Source organism: Elephas maximus, chromosome 5, assembly GCF_024166365.1.
Source record: "Elephas maximus indicus isolate mEleMax1 chromosome 5, mEleMax1 primary haplotype, whole genome shotgun sequence".
Taxonomy (NCBI): domain Eukaryota; kingdom Metazoa; phylum Chordata; class Mammalia; order Proboscidea; family Elephantidae; genus Elephas; species Elephas maximus.
Window position 1 is genome coordinate 112,079,417 of NC_064823.1, and position 19,317 is coordinate 112,098,733.

Sequence of the window (19,317 nt, forward strand, 5' to 3'; positions counted from 1 at the left end):
CTAGAGATGGATAATTCTTCTGTTGACACGTTAATTACATAGAAACGGGCCTTCATGACTCTCTGCCCAGGAAGACACTTATAAAAAATTGGCTCTTAAGGTCACTGTGCAGATCAGAATAAAATTCTTTTACACCTATCTCCCTTTGCGCTTGAGCTTCAGCACATCACGGGAAATATTCAAAGTTATAAGCCTGAATCATCGAGTAAAAAACCAACCAAACCCTTTGCTGTCGAGTCAATTCTAATTCATAGCAACCCTATAGGACAGAGTAGAACTGCTCCATAGGGTTTCCAAGGCTATAATCTTTATAGATGAGCCCTGGTGGTGCAGTGGTTAATTGTTTGGCTGCTAACCAAAAGGTTGGCAGTTTGAATCCACCAGCTGCTCACTGGAAACCTTATGGAGCAGTTCTATTCTGTCCTATAGGGTTGCTATGAGTTAGAATCAACTCGATGGCAATGGTTTTTTTTTAATCTTATGGAAGCAAAACTGCCACATCTTTTTCCCACAGAGCTGCTGGTGAGTTTGAACCACCAGCGTTTTGGTTAGTAGTCAAGAGCTTAACCACTGCTCCACCAAGGCTCTTCTCATCAAGAATGGGTACATAATTTTCAGAGTTCTCCATTGAGAGAGAGATTTACAGCAAGAACGGTTGAAGTCTGGAAAACTTGTGCTCTTTGCAAAGACTCATTAAATCCCAAGACTGGATAGCTGAGGTGTAATTGTATATACATCTTCCACTAAAACCTCTAGTTTGTGGACAGCTAAGTTGAATCAAAATTGAATGTTTTTATTATTTTTTCCTTTCTTAAAATTAAGTGTTATCTAAACATACACACACACACACACACACAAAAAAAAAAAAAAACACCCAAATATTATCTTTAATGTGGGCTTATGAGTGCTAATCACATACTACATTTCTGGGAATCCTTCACATATATATAGGTAAATTAGCCAGGAATGATATACACCCAGGGTACTTGACAAAATCTGAACTGCCCAGATTTAAATGTTTGGGAGTTATTTGACTCATCTGAAAATGACTTTTCTGCCTCAATTAATTTAAAACTCAAACTCTCTTGAATCAAGTGCTGAGCAACCAGTGTGACAAATGCTTTTAGCTAATTATTTAGATCTCAGTAGGAACCAAACAGGCAGAGAAGGTAGATTGAGCACAGATGAGAGGCTTTTTTACTTACTCCAGGATCTTGCAACTCAGAAGTGTGGTCCATGGGCCAGCAGCACTGGCATTGCCTTTGGACTTGTTAGAAACGCAGACTCGTAGGCCCCAGCATAGCCCCACTGAACCAGAATCTGCATTTTAGCAAACCCCCATATGCTCATTAATGCTTGACAAACACTGCAGCGAGTACATTTAACAAGTGATGAGTTTCTGGTCTGACAGTTCCTGAGGTGAGAGCAGGCAATCCTTCTGCTCTAATCAGTTAGTTTTTTTTTTTTTTCCTGAAATGTTGTTGTTGTTAGTGGCCATCAAGTTGGCCATTGAATCAACCTGAAACTCATGGTGGCCCCACGCACAGCTGCATGCTGCCCAGACCTATGCCATCCATCCCCATGATCAGCTGCAGATGGGGCTATTGTAACCCACAGGGTTTTTGGTGGCTGGTTTTTGGAAGTATGTTATTAGGGTGAACTTCCTAGTTCATATTAGTCTAAAAGCTCTGCTGAGATCTGTTCAGCATCTTAGCAACACAAAAGCTCTGCTGAGATCTGTTCAGCATCTTAGCAACACTGACATGAGGCACATTGCCTGGGAATCAAACCTGGGTATCCTGGAGGGCAAGAATTCTACCACTGATCCACCACTGCCTCCATAATCTAGGTATTGGGAAGGCAGCCAATGTGGAATCAATGTGGTCATCTAGTGGGAGCTCTGTGAGATAGTTGCTCTTTTACATGATCAAATGAGTACAGTCAGTGTGCATAGGAGAGGGTGTGGGGGGGATGAAGTTGAACACGGAAATCTTTATTATATATATATATTTTTTTTTTATGGTTGAAAGGAATAGGCTGTACTCGATTTTGGTTTAATAGATTATTCCTGTAATGTCTGTTACTGTGTATTCATTCAAGTATAAATTTTAATTAGTCTTTTTTTTTTGAGACAAGATAGAGTATGTCATTAAAGCAGTTGATGCCCACGCTTCTCTTGCCCAAGTAGATAACTCCATTTCCCACAATGTCATTATACAAATTAATGTTTCATTGATTCCAAATGAATATATGTGGTATATATATAGGGGTCTTTTAAATTGGGGTTCTGTAACACCTTGACTTATCATTACATGGATTTGAATATTTGGTGAAAGTACTAAATTCCAATGTAAGGCAGAGGCCATTGGTCTACCTACTGATCTATTTCAAGGCACACACTTTTTGGGGGGTGGGAGAAAGGGCCTCTGCAGAGGAGATATAGGAAAGAATAGTTTAAAAGTTTTTCCTTTGATCATTTCAATGATTTCTTTCTTTGAAAAGCATACTATTTTCTGTTCTTTGCTGTACTTTCTTCTCTCATTTCTATATTTCTATTCTTCTCTTCATATAGGGAATTGGGTCTATTAGAAAAGGAGGTTAAAGAAAAAGAGAGGAGCAAAAAAAATCAAAGAATGACACCTTTAGAGCTATCAAACTTGGCTGCATATTGAAATCATCTGGGGAGCTTTTTTTTTTTAAAAAAAAAAAAAAAAGTAGTTTATGCCAGGACCAACTTTCCACAAATTCAGACTATAATATAATGGCTAAATTTACTGGTCTGGGGTGGGGCCATGGTATAAATACATTTTAGATGCTCTTTTTTAAAATCTTTGGCCTTAAAGATAAGTACAAAGTAATCGGAAAGTGTTATATATATTTTGATATTGTTCCTATGTCCTACACGTGGACACAGTTCATAGGAATACCCAAGTCAAGATCCCTCATGAGAATACACCCATTTCCAAGGTTATAGATGTTCATGCATCTCAGTCATGAGTAATGAGTGGACTTTGAAACTATAGTTCATTGCAGTGTCAGTCAGTCCCAGCACTGAACTAAAATGCTTTAGGGAACAATACATGTAGCCATTTAGAGGAGAATGGATTTCTGACCATCATGTGATCTGTTACATTGATAGAAGTGATTTGGCAGAATAATGATAATTGGTACATTATATCAATATTCCGTTTAACTGCCAAGAATGCCAGAAAGCAAATGCCCACTTATGAACTGAACCGGTAGATAGAAAGAACAATTAGAATCTGCTATATCTCAGATGGAAACCCTGGTAGCGTAATGGTTAAGTGCTACGGCTGCTAATCAAGAGGTTGGCAGTTCAAATCTGCCAGGCACTTCTTGGACACTCTATGGGCAATTCTACTCTGTCCTATAGGGTCGCTATGAGTCGGAATTGACCTGACGGCAGTGGGTTTGGTTTTGGGTCTACATCTCAGATGTTGCTTTATGACCAGATAGAGTATACCCACAAGCCATTGAACTCACACGTGGTGGGCAGAAAGATGGAGAAAAGAGTTTGCTGAGGACAGTTTAAAGAAGTAACTTTCTTAACAAACTATGTAAGGGCTAAATCATAGACATTCAAGTCATATTGCCCGAGTTCAAAACCCACGTGATTCACTGAAGTTATGTGATTTGAGGCAAGTTAGTTACCTAGAAGCTTTGATTTCGTCATGTAAAATAAGGGAGACCAATAGGGTTGTGGTGACAATTCAGTGGAAAATCTTTGTAAATTGCCTGGCCCATAGTACATAATCAACAAATGTTAGGTATTATTATTTCCTGTCAGTTTGTCATACTGTGCTGGCTTTCATGGTACTGTGATACTGGATATTTGCCACCAGTATTTCAAATACGAATATGGTCACCCTTGGTGGACAGGTTTCATCGGAGCTTCCAGACTAAGACAGACTAGAAGAAAGCACCTGGTGGTCTACTTCTGAAAAAATTGGCCAGTGAAAATCTTATGAATAGCAGAGGGACACTGTCTGATATAGTGCAGAAAGATGAGCTACTGCCCAGACCTATGCCACCCATTGCCATGATAAGCTGCAGATGGGGCTATTGCAACCCATAGGGTTTTTGTTGGCTGGTTTTTGGAAGTATGTTATTAGGGTGAAGTTCCTAGCTCATATTAGTCTAAAAGCTCTGCTGAGCTTTTATGGCATTGGGGAAGAATATTGGGAGGCACTCAAAATATGACTGGGGAAGAGATGCTTCCTCAGAGTAGAGTCAACCTTAATGACGTGGATGGAATCAATCTCTCAGGATCTTCATCTGCTGATGTGGCACAACTCAAAATGAGAAGAAATAGCTGCAAACATTCATTAATAATTGCAACATGGAATGTACGAAGAATCTTGGAAAATTGGGAGTCATCCAAAATGAAATGAAATGCATAAATATTGATATCCTAGGTATTAGTGAGCTGAAATGGACTAGTATTGCCATTTTAAATCACACAATCAAATGGTAAACTATGCTGAGAATGACAAATTGAAGGTGAATGGCATCCCATACATTATCAAAAAGAACATTTCGAGATCTATCCTGAAGCAGGACACCATCAGTGATAGGATAATATCCCTAATCCTACAAGGAAAACCAGTTAATACTATTATTATTCAAGTTTGCATACCAACCACTAAGGTCAAAAATGAAGAAATTGAAGATTTTTACGAACTTCTGTAGTCTGATCAAACATAATCAAGATGCATTGATAAAGTTGAGAATGGGAATGTGAAAGTTGAAAACGAAGAAGGATTGGTAGCTGGAAAATATGGTCTTGGTGATAGAAACAATGCCAGAGATCGCATGATAGAATTTCGCAAGACCAACGACTTCTTCATTGCAAATGCCTTTTTTCAGCAACAACAATGGTGACTTTATATGTGGACCTTGACAAATGGAATACACAGGAATCAAATCAACTACATCTGTGGAGAGAAATGATGGAAAAGCTCAGTATCATCAGTCAGAAAAAGGCCAGCGGCTGACTGTGGAACAGACCATCAACTGAACATATGAAAGTTCAAGTTGTAGTTGAAGAAAACTAGAACAAATCCATGAGAGCCAAAGTAAGACCTGGAGTATATCTCACCTGAATTTAGAGGTCATCTCAAGAATAGATTTGACACACTGAACACTAATGACTGAAGACCAGCCAAGTTGTGGAATGACATCAAGGACCTGACACATGAAGAAAGCAAGAGGTCATTAGAAAGGCAGGAAAGAAAGAAAAGATCAGAATGGATGTCATAAGAAACTTTGAAAAGTTGCTATTGAATGTAAAGTAGCTAAAGCAAAAGGAAGAAATGATGAAGTAAAAGAGCTGAACAGAAGATTTCAAACGGCCACTCTAAAAAAACAAAGTAAGGTATTATAATGACATGTGTGAAGACCCAGATTTAGGAAACCAAAAGGGAAGAACATGCTTGGCATTTCTCAAGCTGATATAACTGAAGAAAAAATTCAAGCCTCGAGTGGCAATATTGAAGGATTCTACAGGAAAAAATATTAAATGATGCAGGAAGCATCAAAAGAAGACCGAAGGAATACACAGAATCACTGTACCAAAAAGAATTGGTCGATGTTCAACCATTTCAAGAAGTAGCATATGATCAAGAACCAATGGGACTGAAGGAAGAAGCCCAAGCTGCACTGAAGGCATTGGCAAAAAATAAGGCTCCAGGAATTCACAAAATACCAATTGAGATCTTTCAACAAACAGATGCAGCTCTGGAGGCACTCATTTGTCTATACCAAGAAATTTGGAAGACAGCTACCTGGCCAACCAACTGCAAGAGATACATATTTGTACCCATTCCAAGGAAAGGTGATCCAACCAAATGCGGAAATTGTTGAACAATACCATCAATATCACACACAAGCAAAATTTTGCTAATGACCATTCAAAAGCAGTTGCAGAAGTACATCAACATGGAACTACCAGAAATTCAGGCTGGATTCAGAAGAGCACATGAAACCAGGGATGTCATTGCTGATGTCAGATGGATCCTGGCTACAAGCAGAGAATACCAGAAAGACGTTTACCTGTGTTTTATTGACTATGCAAAAGTGTTTGACTGTGTGGATCATAACAAATTATGGATAACATCTCAAAGAATGGGAATTCCAGAACACTTAATTGTGCTCATGAGGAACCTGTACTTAGACCAAGAGTCAGTTGTTCGAAAGAAACAAGGGGACTCTGTGTGGTTTAAAGTCAAGAAAGGTGTGTGTCAGAGTTGTATCCTTTCACCATACTTATTCAATCTGTATGCTGAGCAAATAATCCAAGAGGCTGGCCTATATGAAGAAGAATGTGGCGTCAGGATTGGAAGAAGACTTATTAACACCCTGCTATTTTTTTTTTTATATGCAGATGACACAACCTTGCTTGCCGAAAGTGAAGAAGACTTGAAGCACTTACTGCTGAAGATCAAAGAACACAGACTTCAGTATGAATTACACCTCAGCATAAAGAAAACAAAAATTCCCACAGTTGGAACAGTAAGTAACATCATGATAAATGGAGAAAATATTGAAGTTGTGAAGGATTTTGTTTTACTTGGATCCACAACCAATGCCCATGGAAGCAATGAAGAAATCAATCATATTGGGCATTGGGCAAATGTGGTGCAAAATGTCTCTTTAAAGTGTTAAAAAGCAAAGATGTCACTTTAAGGACTAAGGTGGGCCTGACTCAAGCAATGGTGTTTTCAATCGCCTCATATGCGTGTGAGAGCTGGACAATGAACAAGGAAGACTGAAGAAAAATTGATGCTATTGAATTATGGTGTTGGTGAAGAATATTGAATATGCCATGGACCCAGAAGAGTAAACAAAACTGTCTTGGAAGAAGTACAGCCAGAATGCTCCTTAGAGGCAAAAATGGCAAGACTTTGTCTCACATACTTTGAACATGTTATCAGGAGGGACCAATCCCTGGAGGACTTCATACTTGGTAAAGTAGAGGGTCAGTGAAAAAGAGGAAGACCCTCAACCAGATGGATTGACACAGTGGCTGCAACAACAATAGTGAGAATGGCACAGGACCATGCAATGTTTCGTTCTGTTGCTATGAGTGGGAGCGGACTCAATGATACTTAAGAACAACAGCTTAACAACAATATTGTTATCAAGTCTGGACTTCTATTGAACCCAAAATCCTCAGTTTTGCAAAAATTTCCAGTTCTAGAAGATCAAAGCTCCATTATAAAATGTGTCTCTAAGTGTTTGGCTAATACCTAAAACCTTAAGAAAAAAAAAAAAAAGAGCTTTATTTTGCACTTTCTTTTAGGAAGCTGCTAGCAAGATGGCCATCCAACAGAACACCAAGGAGAGAAGAAACTTCCTGAAAAGTAAATCTGTAGATCAGAGATATCCACATCAATCTACACAACCATTACACATGCATGGCAAATGAACTGTCTATATGGTAGAAGTGAGCACCTATAATGCTAACTTTATAGTTTAGTTTCCCCACCCATCTGTAACTTTGCTGTACTGTGGTGGCCTGCATATTGCTACAATGCTGAAAGCTATGCTACTGGTATTTCAAAGACCAGCAGGGTCACCCATAATGGACAGGTGTCAGTGGAGCTTCTAGACTAAGAGAAACTAGGAAGAGAGGCCTAGCAATCTGCTTCTAAAAATCATCCAATAAAAACCCTATAGATCATAACAGAATATTGTCTAACTAGGTTGCTTTAGACATATCATCAGGAGGGATGCATCGCTGGAAGAGGACATAATGTTTGATGAAGCAGAGAGCCAACAAGGGTGAGGGAGACCATCCATGAGATGGATTGCCATAGGAACGGCAACAATGGACTCAAACATGCTGGCGATAGTGAGGATGAAGCAACATTCTGTTTTGTTGTCCAGAGAGTTACTATGAGTTGGAGTCGACTCGACGGCAGCGGTTAGGGAGTTTGGCTCCTAACCAAAAGGTCGTCAGCTCAAACTCACCACCCACTCCATGGGAGAAATAATGTGGCAGTGTGATTCCATAAAGATTACAGCTTTGGAAACAGTATAGGGCAGTTCTATTCTGTCCTACAGGGTCGCTATGAGTCAGAATCATAGCGACAGCAGGTTTGATGGCAGCAGGTTTTTTTTGCTTTGTTTTGGTATAGTCAAGTTGATTGCGAATATAATTTTCATAAAAAGCTACTTCATTTCCACACTGGCTTTTATTTTATAACTTTAGAGATCAGAGACTTTTCAGAGAGTATTTTTTCACAGTTTGAAAGATGAAGCCTGGAAAAAGGAATAAATTAATTCAGAAATTTTTTTTTTTTCCTCCCTACACCCACCCCTCTGCTCATCAAAAAAGCTACAGGCACTAAAATTCATTAACATTTCTATGAACATAAATATGAAACATTCATTTTCATTAAATAGACTACTGAATATGGCAAAATCAAATTTATCTAAGGAGATATCCAATGCTGCTAATTTCTTTGACAATGGGACACAAAGCAAGGGAAGTCATGAATCATTCATGAAGTTCAATTTACTTCTGTTATTTTTGGTGTTTAGCATTCGCGAATAGAAAGTGTTCAACGTGTTGTAGATGCTATTTTTAAATTATTCCAGATGAGAAATAATGATTTGGCAGGCAGCAATAAAGTCTAAGAACGGTTCAAAAGCTTTTGCTTGTAATTGTCCTATATTTCATATTTATCTTGTGAGTATTTATATGTTCATGTGTTCATGACACTTTTTTCTGTATTTTAATTTCTTTAAAAATTACAATCACTTCAAAGTCAATATTGTAGGAAAGCACATAAAGTAATTTATTGGTGATGTAACTAAACTGAATGCTCCCAGAGTTCCAGGTTTTAGAGCTGAAAGAGATCTTCAAGGTCATATAATTCAACTGGTCTCTCAATGAATAACGTCTTCTATATTAGTCCAGGTAGGTGGTCATTTCACTTTAGCTGAAGTGCCTCCGTAGAAGGGGAAGTTCTTAAGGCAGGACTTATTTCACAAATAAACACCTCTGCTTAAATTCTAAATCCATTTCTCCAACTTTTGCTCACCTGACTGCGTGGTTGCTGCTACGTGGTAAACCAGGGATTACTCAGCACACGGAGCTTCTGCATGCATAGAGGTGGCTGAAAATACCATGGCTTGGGTCAGGCGCACCTTAGTCCTCAAAGTGGCATCTTTGCTTTTAAACACTTTAAAGAGTTCTTTTGCAGCAGATTTTCCCAATTCAATACTCATTTGATTTCTTGACTGCTGCTTCTATGGATGCTGAACTATCTATTGGGTAGAAGTGACCAAACTATAAGGCTAGCTTTATAGTTAAGTTTCCCCACCCATCTATCAGTTTGCTGTTCTGTGGTGGCCTGCATATTGCTATGATGCTGAAAGCTATGCCATGGGTATTTCAAGTACCAGCAGGGTCATTCATAATGGGCAGGTGTCAGTGGAACTTTTAGACTAAGACAGACTAAGAAGAAAGGCCTGGCAATTTTCTTCCAAAAATCAGCCAATACAAACCTTATAGATTACAATAGAGCATTGTCTAACTAGCTTGATTTGAACATGTCATCAGGAGGGATTGAATCCGAGTAAAATAAAATCCTTGACAACTTCAACCATTTTTCCACTTATCATGATGTATATTGGTCCAGTTGTGAGGATTTTTGTTTTCTTTATGTTGAGGTGTAATCTCTACTGATGGCTGTAGTCTTTGATCTTCATTAGTAAGTGCTTCAAGTCCTCTTCACTTTCAGCAAGCAAGGTTGTTTTCTCTGCATATCACAGATTGTTAAAGAGTCTTCTTTCCAATGCTGATGCCACATTCTTCTTCATGGCTTCTTGGATTACTTGTTTAGCATACATATCGAGTAATATGGCAAAAGGATACAACCCTGACACACACCTTTCCTGATTTTAAACCACATAGTATCCCCTTGTTCTCTTTGAACAACTGCCTCTTGGTCTATGTACAGGTTCCGTATGAGTACAATTAAGTGTTCTGGAATTCCCATTGTTTACAATATTATCCATAACTTGTTAATGATTCACAGAGTCTAATGCCTTTGCATAGCCAGTAAAACTCAGGCAAACATCTTTCTCGTATTCTCTGCTTTCAGCCAAGATCCATCTGACATCAGCAATGATATCTCTCACTCTACATCCTCCTCTGAGTCTGGCTTGAATTTCTGGCAGTTCCCTGTTGATGTACTGCTGCGACTGTTTTTGAATTATCTGCAGCAAAATTTCTCTTTTCACAGTTGAGTTATGCCATTTTGTCAAGGAAATACATTTTTGTTATCATCTGTTATCTTTATGGACAAGAAAACTTTGCTTTTGGAAATGATCAAGCATCACTATTGCCTGCCATTCCATGCACGTTTGTTACCACTAAGACATCTAAATTAACACAATAACATTCAGAGGCTCAGAAAACCAAAGACTCAAGGGAGCGATTAGTCCAACGGATTAACGGATCACATGAACCACAGCCTACACAACCCTGAGACCAAAAAAACTAGATGGTGCCTGGCTACCACTACCGACTGCTCTGATTGTGATCACAACAGAGGGTCCTGGACAGAGTAGGAGAAAAATTGTAGAACCAATAATCAAATTTACAAAAAAGCCCAGACTTATTGACAGAGACTGGAGGAACCCCTGAGACTAACGCCATAAGACACTCTTCTGAACTGGAACTGAAACCATTTAAGAAGGCCATCTTTCTGCCAAGCCATAAACAGGCCCATAAAATAAACAATAACACCCAAGAGGAATGTGCTCCTTAGATTAATCAATTATTTGAAATCAAAAGGGCAATATTTGCCCAAAAGCAAAGACGAGAAGCTAGGAAGGGATAGAAAATCAGGATGAAAGGAAAAGGGGAAAATAGGACAGAAATGGGGAGACTACTGACATATTGTGGGAAATGAAACCAATGTCATGGAACTCTCGATTGGGAAACTAATTTGCTCTGTAAACTTTCACCTAATACACAATTAAAAAAAAAAACTCAGAGGCTAACAGATAGATTGAACATAAGTTTCATTAAATTGAAAACATTAAGACAACACCTGGATTAAAAGTTGCCAAATGATTTTTTTAAAAACAAGAAACCTATGCAAAAATAACCAGTTATTACTAAGTTAACTTTGCCTGATAACTTGGCTGTGGCTCAAGTAGGAGGATCATAGATACTTAATGACTCATGGGGAAGCAAAACATAGTGAGTAATCACATTTCTCAGCCTATTAAAATTCCTAAAGTAATTAAAATGCTAAGTTTTCCACAATCTGGCTCTTGGTTGGCATATTTACAATGTTAATTTTTTGAGATAGTCTTAAAGCATGGACCTAAAATTATACAAACAAAAGAATATTTTATTGCAAGTAATAAATCCCTGCCCTAATTCATGTCTGAAAAAAATTAAAAATAGATTTATCTTCCCAAATTCCAAAGACTTGAGTTTAGAGCTAAGAAATTTAACATACCTTCACTCACAAATATTTATTGTCTGGTAAAAAATTAGGTCTTAACTATTGGATATTAAACAAAATGATGAACCCCTTCCCTTGTGGAGTTTATAGTCCACAGGGGAGAGAAACAATAAACAAGGAAACAAACAAATACTACAAAGTGCCATATGGGAAACCTAATTTAGAAAGGAATAACTTAAATTCCTAATTTAAATTACTTTAGGAAAGCCTTTTATTGGAGGTGGCAACTTAGGCGGGATCTGAAGGATGAGAAGAGGAAAGCCAGAGGGAGAAAAGCATTTCAGACAAAAGGAACACAATGGTGAAGGTCATGAGACAGGAGAAAGATTAGTCTGCACTAAACTAAAAGAAGTCCTTAGCGTTAGAATTTAGGGTGGTGAGCAAGGAGAAGACAGCAATAGATGACATTAGAGATATGGAGGAAGGACAGTTCACTCAGGAGCTTGAAAGTTAAATTAAGATATTTGGAGAGTTTCCTACATGCAATGGGAAGTCTTCAAATATTTTTAAGCAGAGAAGTAATATGATTTAATTTACATCTCACAAAGATCGTTCTGGCGGGTAGAGAATGAGTTGGAGATAGTCAAGAGTGAAAGTAAAAAACAAAACAAAACAATAAAAAGACTTCGACAGTTCAGGTAAGAAGACTTGTGGCAGAGGAAGTGGAAAGATTTAAGGAATATTTAGCAGGTAGAATGAACAGTACTTGACAATAGATTGGATGGGAGAGGCATAAGGGAGAGGAAGCTGTCTACAGTTATTTCTAGGATTTTGGTTGAATAGTGAGAGTAGGGAGATTGGAAAAGAAACTGACTTGGGAGGGAAAAAGCAAGAGTTAAGTTTGGGGCACATTAAGTTTAAGATCCCTTTGAAATATCAAAATATTTATGTCAAGAAAAGTGTTATGTATATCAATCTGGGGCACAGAAGAGAGACATGAGCTGGAGATATACATTTGGGAATTACTGGAATGTAATGTGATGTGAGCTGAATGGAAGATTTCAAAGGGCTGCTAAAGAAGAAAAAGTACTATGATGACCTGTGCAAAGACCTGGAGATAGAAAACCAAAGGGGAAGAACACATTCAGCATTTCTCAAGCTAAAAGAACTGAAGAAAAAATTCAAGCCTCAAGTTCAATACTGAAGGATTCTGTGGGGAAAATATTAAAAGACACAGGAAGCATCAAAAGAAGATAGATGGACTACACAGAGTCACTACACCAAAAAGAACTGGTTGACGTTCAACCATTTCAGGAGGTAACATACGATCAGAAACTGATGGTACTGAAAGAAGTCCCAAGCTGCACTGAAGGCACTGACAAAAAGCAAGGTTCCAGGAATTGATGGAATACCAATTGAGATGTATCAGTAAATTGATGCAGCACTGGAAGTGCTCACTTGCCTATGTCATGGAATTTGTAAGAGAGCTGCCTGGCCAACTAACTGGAAGAGATCCATATTTATGCCTATTTCAAAGAAAGGTGATCCAACCAAATGCGGAAATTATCAAACAATATCATTAATATCACACACACAAGCGAAATTTTGCTGAAGATCATTCAAAAGTGGCTGCAGCAGTATATTGACAAAGAACTGCCAGAAAGTCAAGCCAGATTCAGAAGAGCACATGGAACCAGGGATATCATTGCTGATATCAGATGGATCTTGGCTAAAAGCACAGAATACCAGAAAGATGTTTACCTGTGTTTTATTGACTATCCAAAGGCATTTGACTGTGTGGATCATAACAAATTATGGATAACATTGTGGATAATGGGAATTCCAGAACACTTAATTGTGCCCATGAGGCATCTGTATATGAATCAAGAGGCAGTCATTTGAACAGAATGAGGGGATAGTGCATGTTTTAAAGTCAGGAAAGGTGTGCATTTGTTTTGTATCCTTTCACCATACTTATTCAATCTGTATGCTGAGCAAATAATCCAAGAAGCTGGGGTATATGAAGAAGAATGGGGCATCAGGTTTGGAGGAAGACTCATTAACAACCTGCGTTACACAGATGACACAATCTTGCTTGCTGAAAGTGAAGAGGACTTGAAACACTTACTGATGAAGATCAAAGACCGCAGCTTTCAGTATGGATTACACTTCAACATAAAGAAAATAAAAATCCTCACAACTGGGCCAATAAGCAACATCATGATAAATGGAGAAAAGACTGAGGTTGTCAAGGATTTCATCTTCCTGGGAACCACAATCAACACCCATGGAAGCAGCAGCCAAGAAATCAAAAGACACATTGCATTGTACAAATCAGCTGCAAAAGACTGCTTCAAACTGTTGAAAAGCAAAGATGTCACCTTGAGGACTAAGGTGAGCCTGACCCAAGCCATGGTGTTTTCAATTGCCTTATATGCATGCAAAAGCTGGACAACGAATAAGTAAGGGCGAAGAAGAATTGACAACTTTGGTGAACAATATCGAATATACCATGGACTTCCAAAAGAATGAACAAATCTGTCTTGGAAGAAGTACAACCAGAATGGTCCTTAGAAGCAAGGATGGCGAGACTATGTCTCACATACTTTGGACATGTTATCAGGAGGGATCAGTCCTTGGAGAAGGACAACATGCTTGGTAAAGTAGAGGGTCAGCAGAAAAGAGGAAGACCCTCAATGAGATGGATTGACACAGTGGCTGCAACAATGGGCTCAAGCATGGCAACAATTGTGAGGAGGGAGCAGGACCGGCAGTGTTTTGTTCTATTGTACATAGAGTCGCTATGAGTTGGAGCCAACTTGAGGGCACATAACAACAGCAACAACGATGTGACCTTTCTAAGAACAGTTTTGGTGAAGACAGGAGGTGGGTAGACAGGTTCCAGATCACGGTGGGTTGAGAGGAGGTTGAAACAATAGACAATATATTAAGACCATTCTTTCAAGTGGTTTGGAGAAAAAGAAAATAGGAATATTAGGAAAAAGCTTAATGGAGATGTGGGAGTAGAGTGGAAGTGTTTTAAGAGGAAAGGAGATTTCAGCTTGTTTGTAAGCTACAAAAAAGTGCTAGTAGTGGACAAAATTGAGGATCTGAGAGACTAAGGGGGATGTTTGTGTGGTCTTGAGATAACCAATTCCCAAAAGAGGAAGGAGATGGAATCCTGAACACAGGGGCAAGGTCAACCTATGAAAGAGCTAGGAGCACCTCTTCCTCTGAATACAGGTGACTAACTCATAATGGTGATGACATAAGGAAGTTTAGAGGAAGATGGGTGAGAACCCTGAGATATCAGGCCTGAAATGGCTTGTGATACCATCTGCTGGAAGTGGACAGTGAGATTAGGGTGAGCTATTCCTCAATTACTGCTGTAGAAAATAGGTGAAGGGACCAACTCCTCCATGACTGTTACCCCAAGCACTCTCCATTTCTTCATGAAGCTTGTGGATATCAAACCTTCACATGATAGCTTTGTTGATTTCAAATTCAAAATCTTCTTTACACTAAATTCCTTCATTGACTTTTTTCTATATGTCATTAACTCATTTTATAGCACTGCAGGGTTATGAAACTGTTAACCTGTTCCAAGTTCAAGTAACTTTTCAATTTAACAAGCCTTTATGGACTTTCCAATTTTACTTGATTAGATGACATTAGAGAAAAACAAAACATCTTTAATTTGCCTCAGATGACCCAACCAAGGGATGTATTTCCTCAGCTTTAGAATGGTGATGGTAGGGCATACAAACTAGTAAATTCTGTAAGGTAGACAAAATTTCCACTTTGTTGGTCATAAAGGTATGATTGGTTCAATCTGACAGCAATGAAATGACTACTTTATCATTCTTATTTCCCAACTGACACTAGAGCTTCTCATTTGTAATCACTTTAGAGCTAAGTTGTAGTCTTGATAAATTGTCAATTCAGGGAAAGCTGTTTCAGCAAATAACACAACATGTTTCTTCATGAAGAGTTAAAAAACTGATGAGTACCTGATATAGCATTAATGCTTAGTGAAGTATCCTTTACATAGAAATAATCTAGGCTCATTCAAGCTCCATATTATCGGCACATATTGCTTCACTGCTTAAAATTATTATTCTTCAGATTTAAGGTCTGTTTACATTTTTTTTTTACATTGGTTTATCTACTTTTAAGAAGGGATACACTTTAAAATATTAACATAAAACAATCTTGTCATTTGAGGCTTTTTTTTTTAGGGTAATATCAGTGGAATGATGGCCTTCTTCGTTTTCTATATTCACAGGACACCCTCTCTCCACAGCTGCAATAACTTAATCTTTGAACTAAAAGCTAAATTCATCTTCAGATTCTGGGACCAATTCTGACATTTACCAGAGGCAATTTTAGGAAATATAGACCAGTCTTGGGGTGATTCAGCATCCTCAACCTAGCTGGGAGTGTTTCCAACTGCTGCTATAGTTCTAATCATCGATGCTCTGGTCCCTTACTCAGCTGTTGATTGCAGCGTTCCATGATGGAAACGAGATCAACTGGAGTTGAAGCTGTACTCCACTCTCTCCTTGTCCTCGTGGCTCTGGATAAGTTATTTTACTTCTCTGAGCCTCAGATACACCATCTCTCAAATAAGTGTTCAGTAATACTTATTGTTCCAACTCATGGTGACCCTATAGGACAGAGTAGAACCGCCCCATCAGGTTTCCTAGGCTGTATGGGAGGGAGTCCCGGTGGCACAGCAGTTAACTGCTACCCAAAAATCTGCTAACCAACGGGCAGTGGTTCGAACCTACCAGCTGCTTCACTGGGGAAAGATGCGGCAGTCTACTTCTGTAGAGATTTACAGCCTTGGAAACTCTAAGGGGCGGTTCTACCCTGTCATATAGGGTTATTATGAGTTGGCAACTAGTTTGGTTTTAGTTTTTAATACTTGTAGAGATGTTTTATAATGTTTACCTATGTGTCTGGAAGGTAGAAATTACTTAAAAAAAAAAGAAAAAAAAATTTTAAGTGATTTCTACCTTCCAGACACATAGGTAAACATTATAAAACTTACTAAACATTAATTTCATATTTCTTTCCTTTCTCCAAAGTTTCTGCTTTCATTGTCTCTTCATCCTGCAAATTGTTACAAGCCTGAGTGTCTGCTTTGCTCAAGGTAAATGTCTTTAGGGACTGGAGCCCTGCAGTGGGCCACACTGATGATGGTCACCATCTGCCTGCATCCTTACTTATTAGTCGATTTTAAAGTTCCCATTACTATGCCTCATCCATCTGTCCAGACAGCTGGTTGCATCTTATGGGACTATCTTGATGATAATTATTATTTGTCTAGGTTATCACCTATTGCCTGCCCCCATACTTTATGGTTACTGTGGGGCATCTTGCTGGCTGGGCTCCTCTCCCCTATTCCTGCCCCACTCCACAATTATGTTCAATTTTTGCTCCAGTTATCCTTTTTGTTTTTGATCATTATAAGATCATTATATGAAAAATGGACCTAAAAGTCTATGAAGAAACTTGCTTACTTACAGAAAACAGTCAATGTATCGTAACAGAAAATCTCACTATGCATTATACATTAAAATATGTATTTGAGGATATAATGGTGCTAATTTCAGCACCTGCAATTTACAGCACAGAATCAATTGAAGTACTTGTCAAAATTCACTGTTCCTTTACCTGAATGATGTAAGTTCTAGGATATTGAAATATCAAGAGGTGGTCATATACTTATGCTGTCCAGCAGATGCCAAGGTTCAAAAATCACAGTCATTGGAAAAGAGATCAGGGACAAAAGGCAACTCATATGCATGAAAATTCCATGAGTTACCTTCTCTTTCTTCAACAGTTCCAAAAACTAACGGTTCACTTGTTTAACTAAAGTTCTCCCTTGGCTATAGAACATTATTAGCCATTAGTAAATGTTTGGGTTTGTATTTCATTCCTGTGATTCAAACTCACTAGGTTTTGGCATTTAAATTAAAAGTCACCGTCAATATTTTTATATATTAACACCTTTCAATACATACCAAATTCCTTATATAATGAGCTTTAAAATTAGAATATTAAGCAAAGAACAGTAATGAATTTTCTTGTTGTTTACCCCGGGGTCTAGTGACAATAGATCTACGTCCATGTCTATATCTATCACTATGTCTACATAAGCATCTTCATCTATTTCTGTGTTTGTATATAGTAGAACTAGAAAATTAATGAACTTGCTTAATAATCAGACACTGGAGGGTCACTTGGAATTTTCCCATACCTTTTTTTTCTTAACCATTTTTTTCGTTGTGATAAATATATAGGTAATGAAACATTCGCCATTTCAAAAATGACCTTTACCTTTTTGTGCTAAGGTCTGGAAAGTACTTTAGATAACCTAAATAAATATATGACAGTTTACCTCATTACATTAAGTGGTAATGCTCTCCCAGGCCCTGGGAAGAGCAAACGGTTAAGCTCTGAACTACTTGCTGAAAGACTGGCAGTTCGAATTAACCCAAGGTTGCCTAGAAGACAGGTCTGGCGATCTGCTTCTGAAAGGCCACAGCCTTGAAAACCCTATGGAACAGTTCTATCCCGCAAACATGGGGTTGCCATGACTCAGAATCGACTCTATGGCAGCTAACAACAATGCTCTGAATTAGCCACCGCACCTCTCTGTACCCCTGAGAGCCAGGAAATGGCTTAGGACTGGTATTCACAATTAAAGAGCTCAAATACCTGCAAGTTGATGGCTTAGAAGCAATAACACAAAAGATAGTCAATCAGATTAAATCTTAGTGACTAAAATATTTTCATGGTTGAGAGAGTAATCAATGAAATCCAGTCCAAGAGGACTAACCAAAATCAGCCACTAGAACTAAAAACATTGTTTTTGGCCCAAAGCAGAAGCTCCATGAATACCATTGATCATCATGTGTCCCATGAGGAAGGGCACATGCACACAGTACTCCACCATATTGTTTTTCTAAAAGACAATAATTGACAATCTTCCTGGAAGACAGAATATTGAACCAAAAGTCATCTCAAAAAGTCTTTTCATATTGAAATGTTTTTCCTTTCTTATGAACGCAGTGTGAGTATTGGAAGGTCTTGGGAGAAACTCAGCTCTGAGAAGGAGAAAGCATGAGGTCATAGATTGTCGAGCTAAAACAAGTGGACTTTCTCCAATGGTTCAAAAAGATAGCTGCACTGAAATGACCTGTAAGCCACCAACATAGGGGAAAATTTCACTAAACTGTGAACCCCTTGAAAAGTTGGCAGAGTAGTATAGCTAAAACATCCTACCCGTTGCCATCGAGTAGATTCTGACTCACAGCAACCTGTAGGATGGGGTAGAACTGCCCCTTAGGTGTCCAAGGAGCACCTGGCGGATTCAAACTGCTGACCTTTTGGTTAGCAGCCAAACCCTTAAGTTAACTTAGTCCAAGGTTGTGTTTAGTTGGGTCAGGCAGTTTAATCCAAACATTCCTCTTTCTTATTCCCCTGTCCAAGTAACTCACAGCTTTCAATCTCCAGGGTGCAGTTTTGTTCATCCAGAGGGTATCTTCGCAGATCCATCATGCACGCAGCTGTGGTGGTGATCCTGTCAGGGCAAGAGAGAAAAGACAGCATCAAAAGGATGGCGGCGTTTCATTTCCAGACTTCCCAGCCTCCAAAATGTTTACCAGTTGGTAGAAATGAGGCATCAAAATTTTAGAATTGAAATTTTTGAAGGCAGGCAGATTGGGTTTGAATCTTACTTTACAGCTCGCTAGCTGAGTGAACTTGGACTAGTTAATTTATCTCCACGAGCTTCAGTTCCCTCATCTATCCAAACACCTGTATACAATTGCTGTAAGGAGTAAAAGATAATGTGCAC

The 19,317-nt window shown here is 38.6% G+C and overlaps 1 protein-coding gene across 1 annotated transcript in view; it reads right to left on the reverse strand.

Annotated features, from left to right (window-relative positions):
* GABRB1 (gamma-aminobutyric acid type A receptor subunit beta1) overlaps positions 1–19,317 on the reverse strand; it is a 511,452-nt gene that overhangs the window by 118,067 nt on the left and 374,068 nt on the right. The window contains exon 5 of the mRNA XM_049886310.1: positions 18,959–19,041. Coding sequence (XP_049742267.1) covers positions 18,959–19,041 — 83 coding nt within the window. The remainder of the gene's footprint in view (positions 1–18,958; positions 19,042–19,317) is intronic.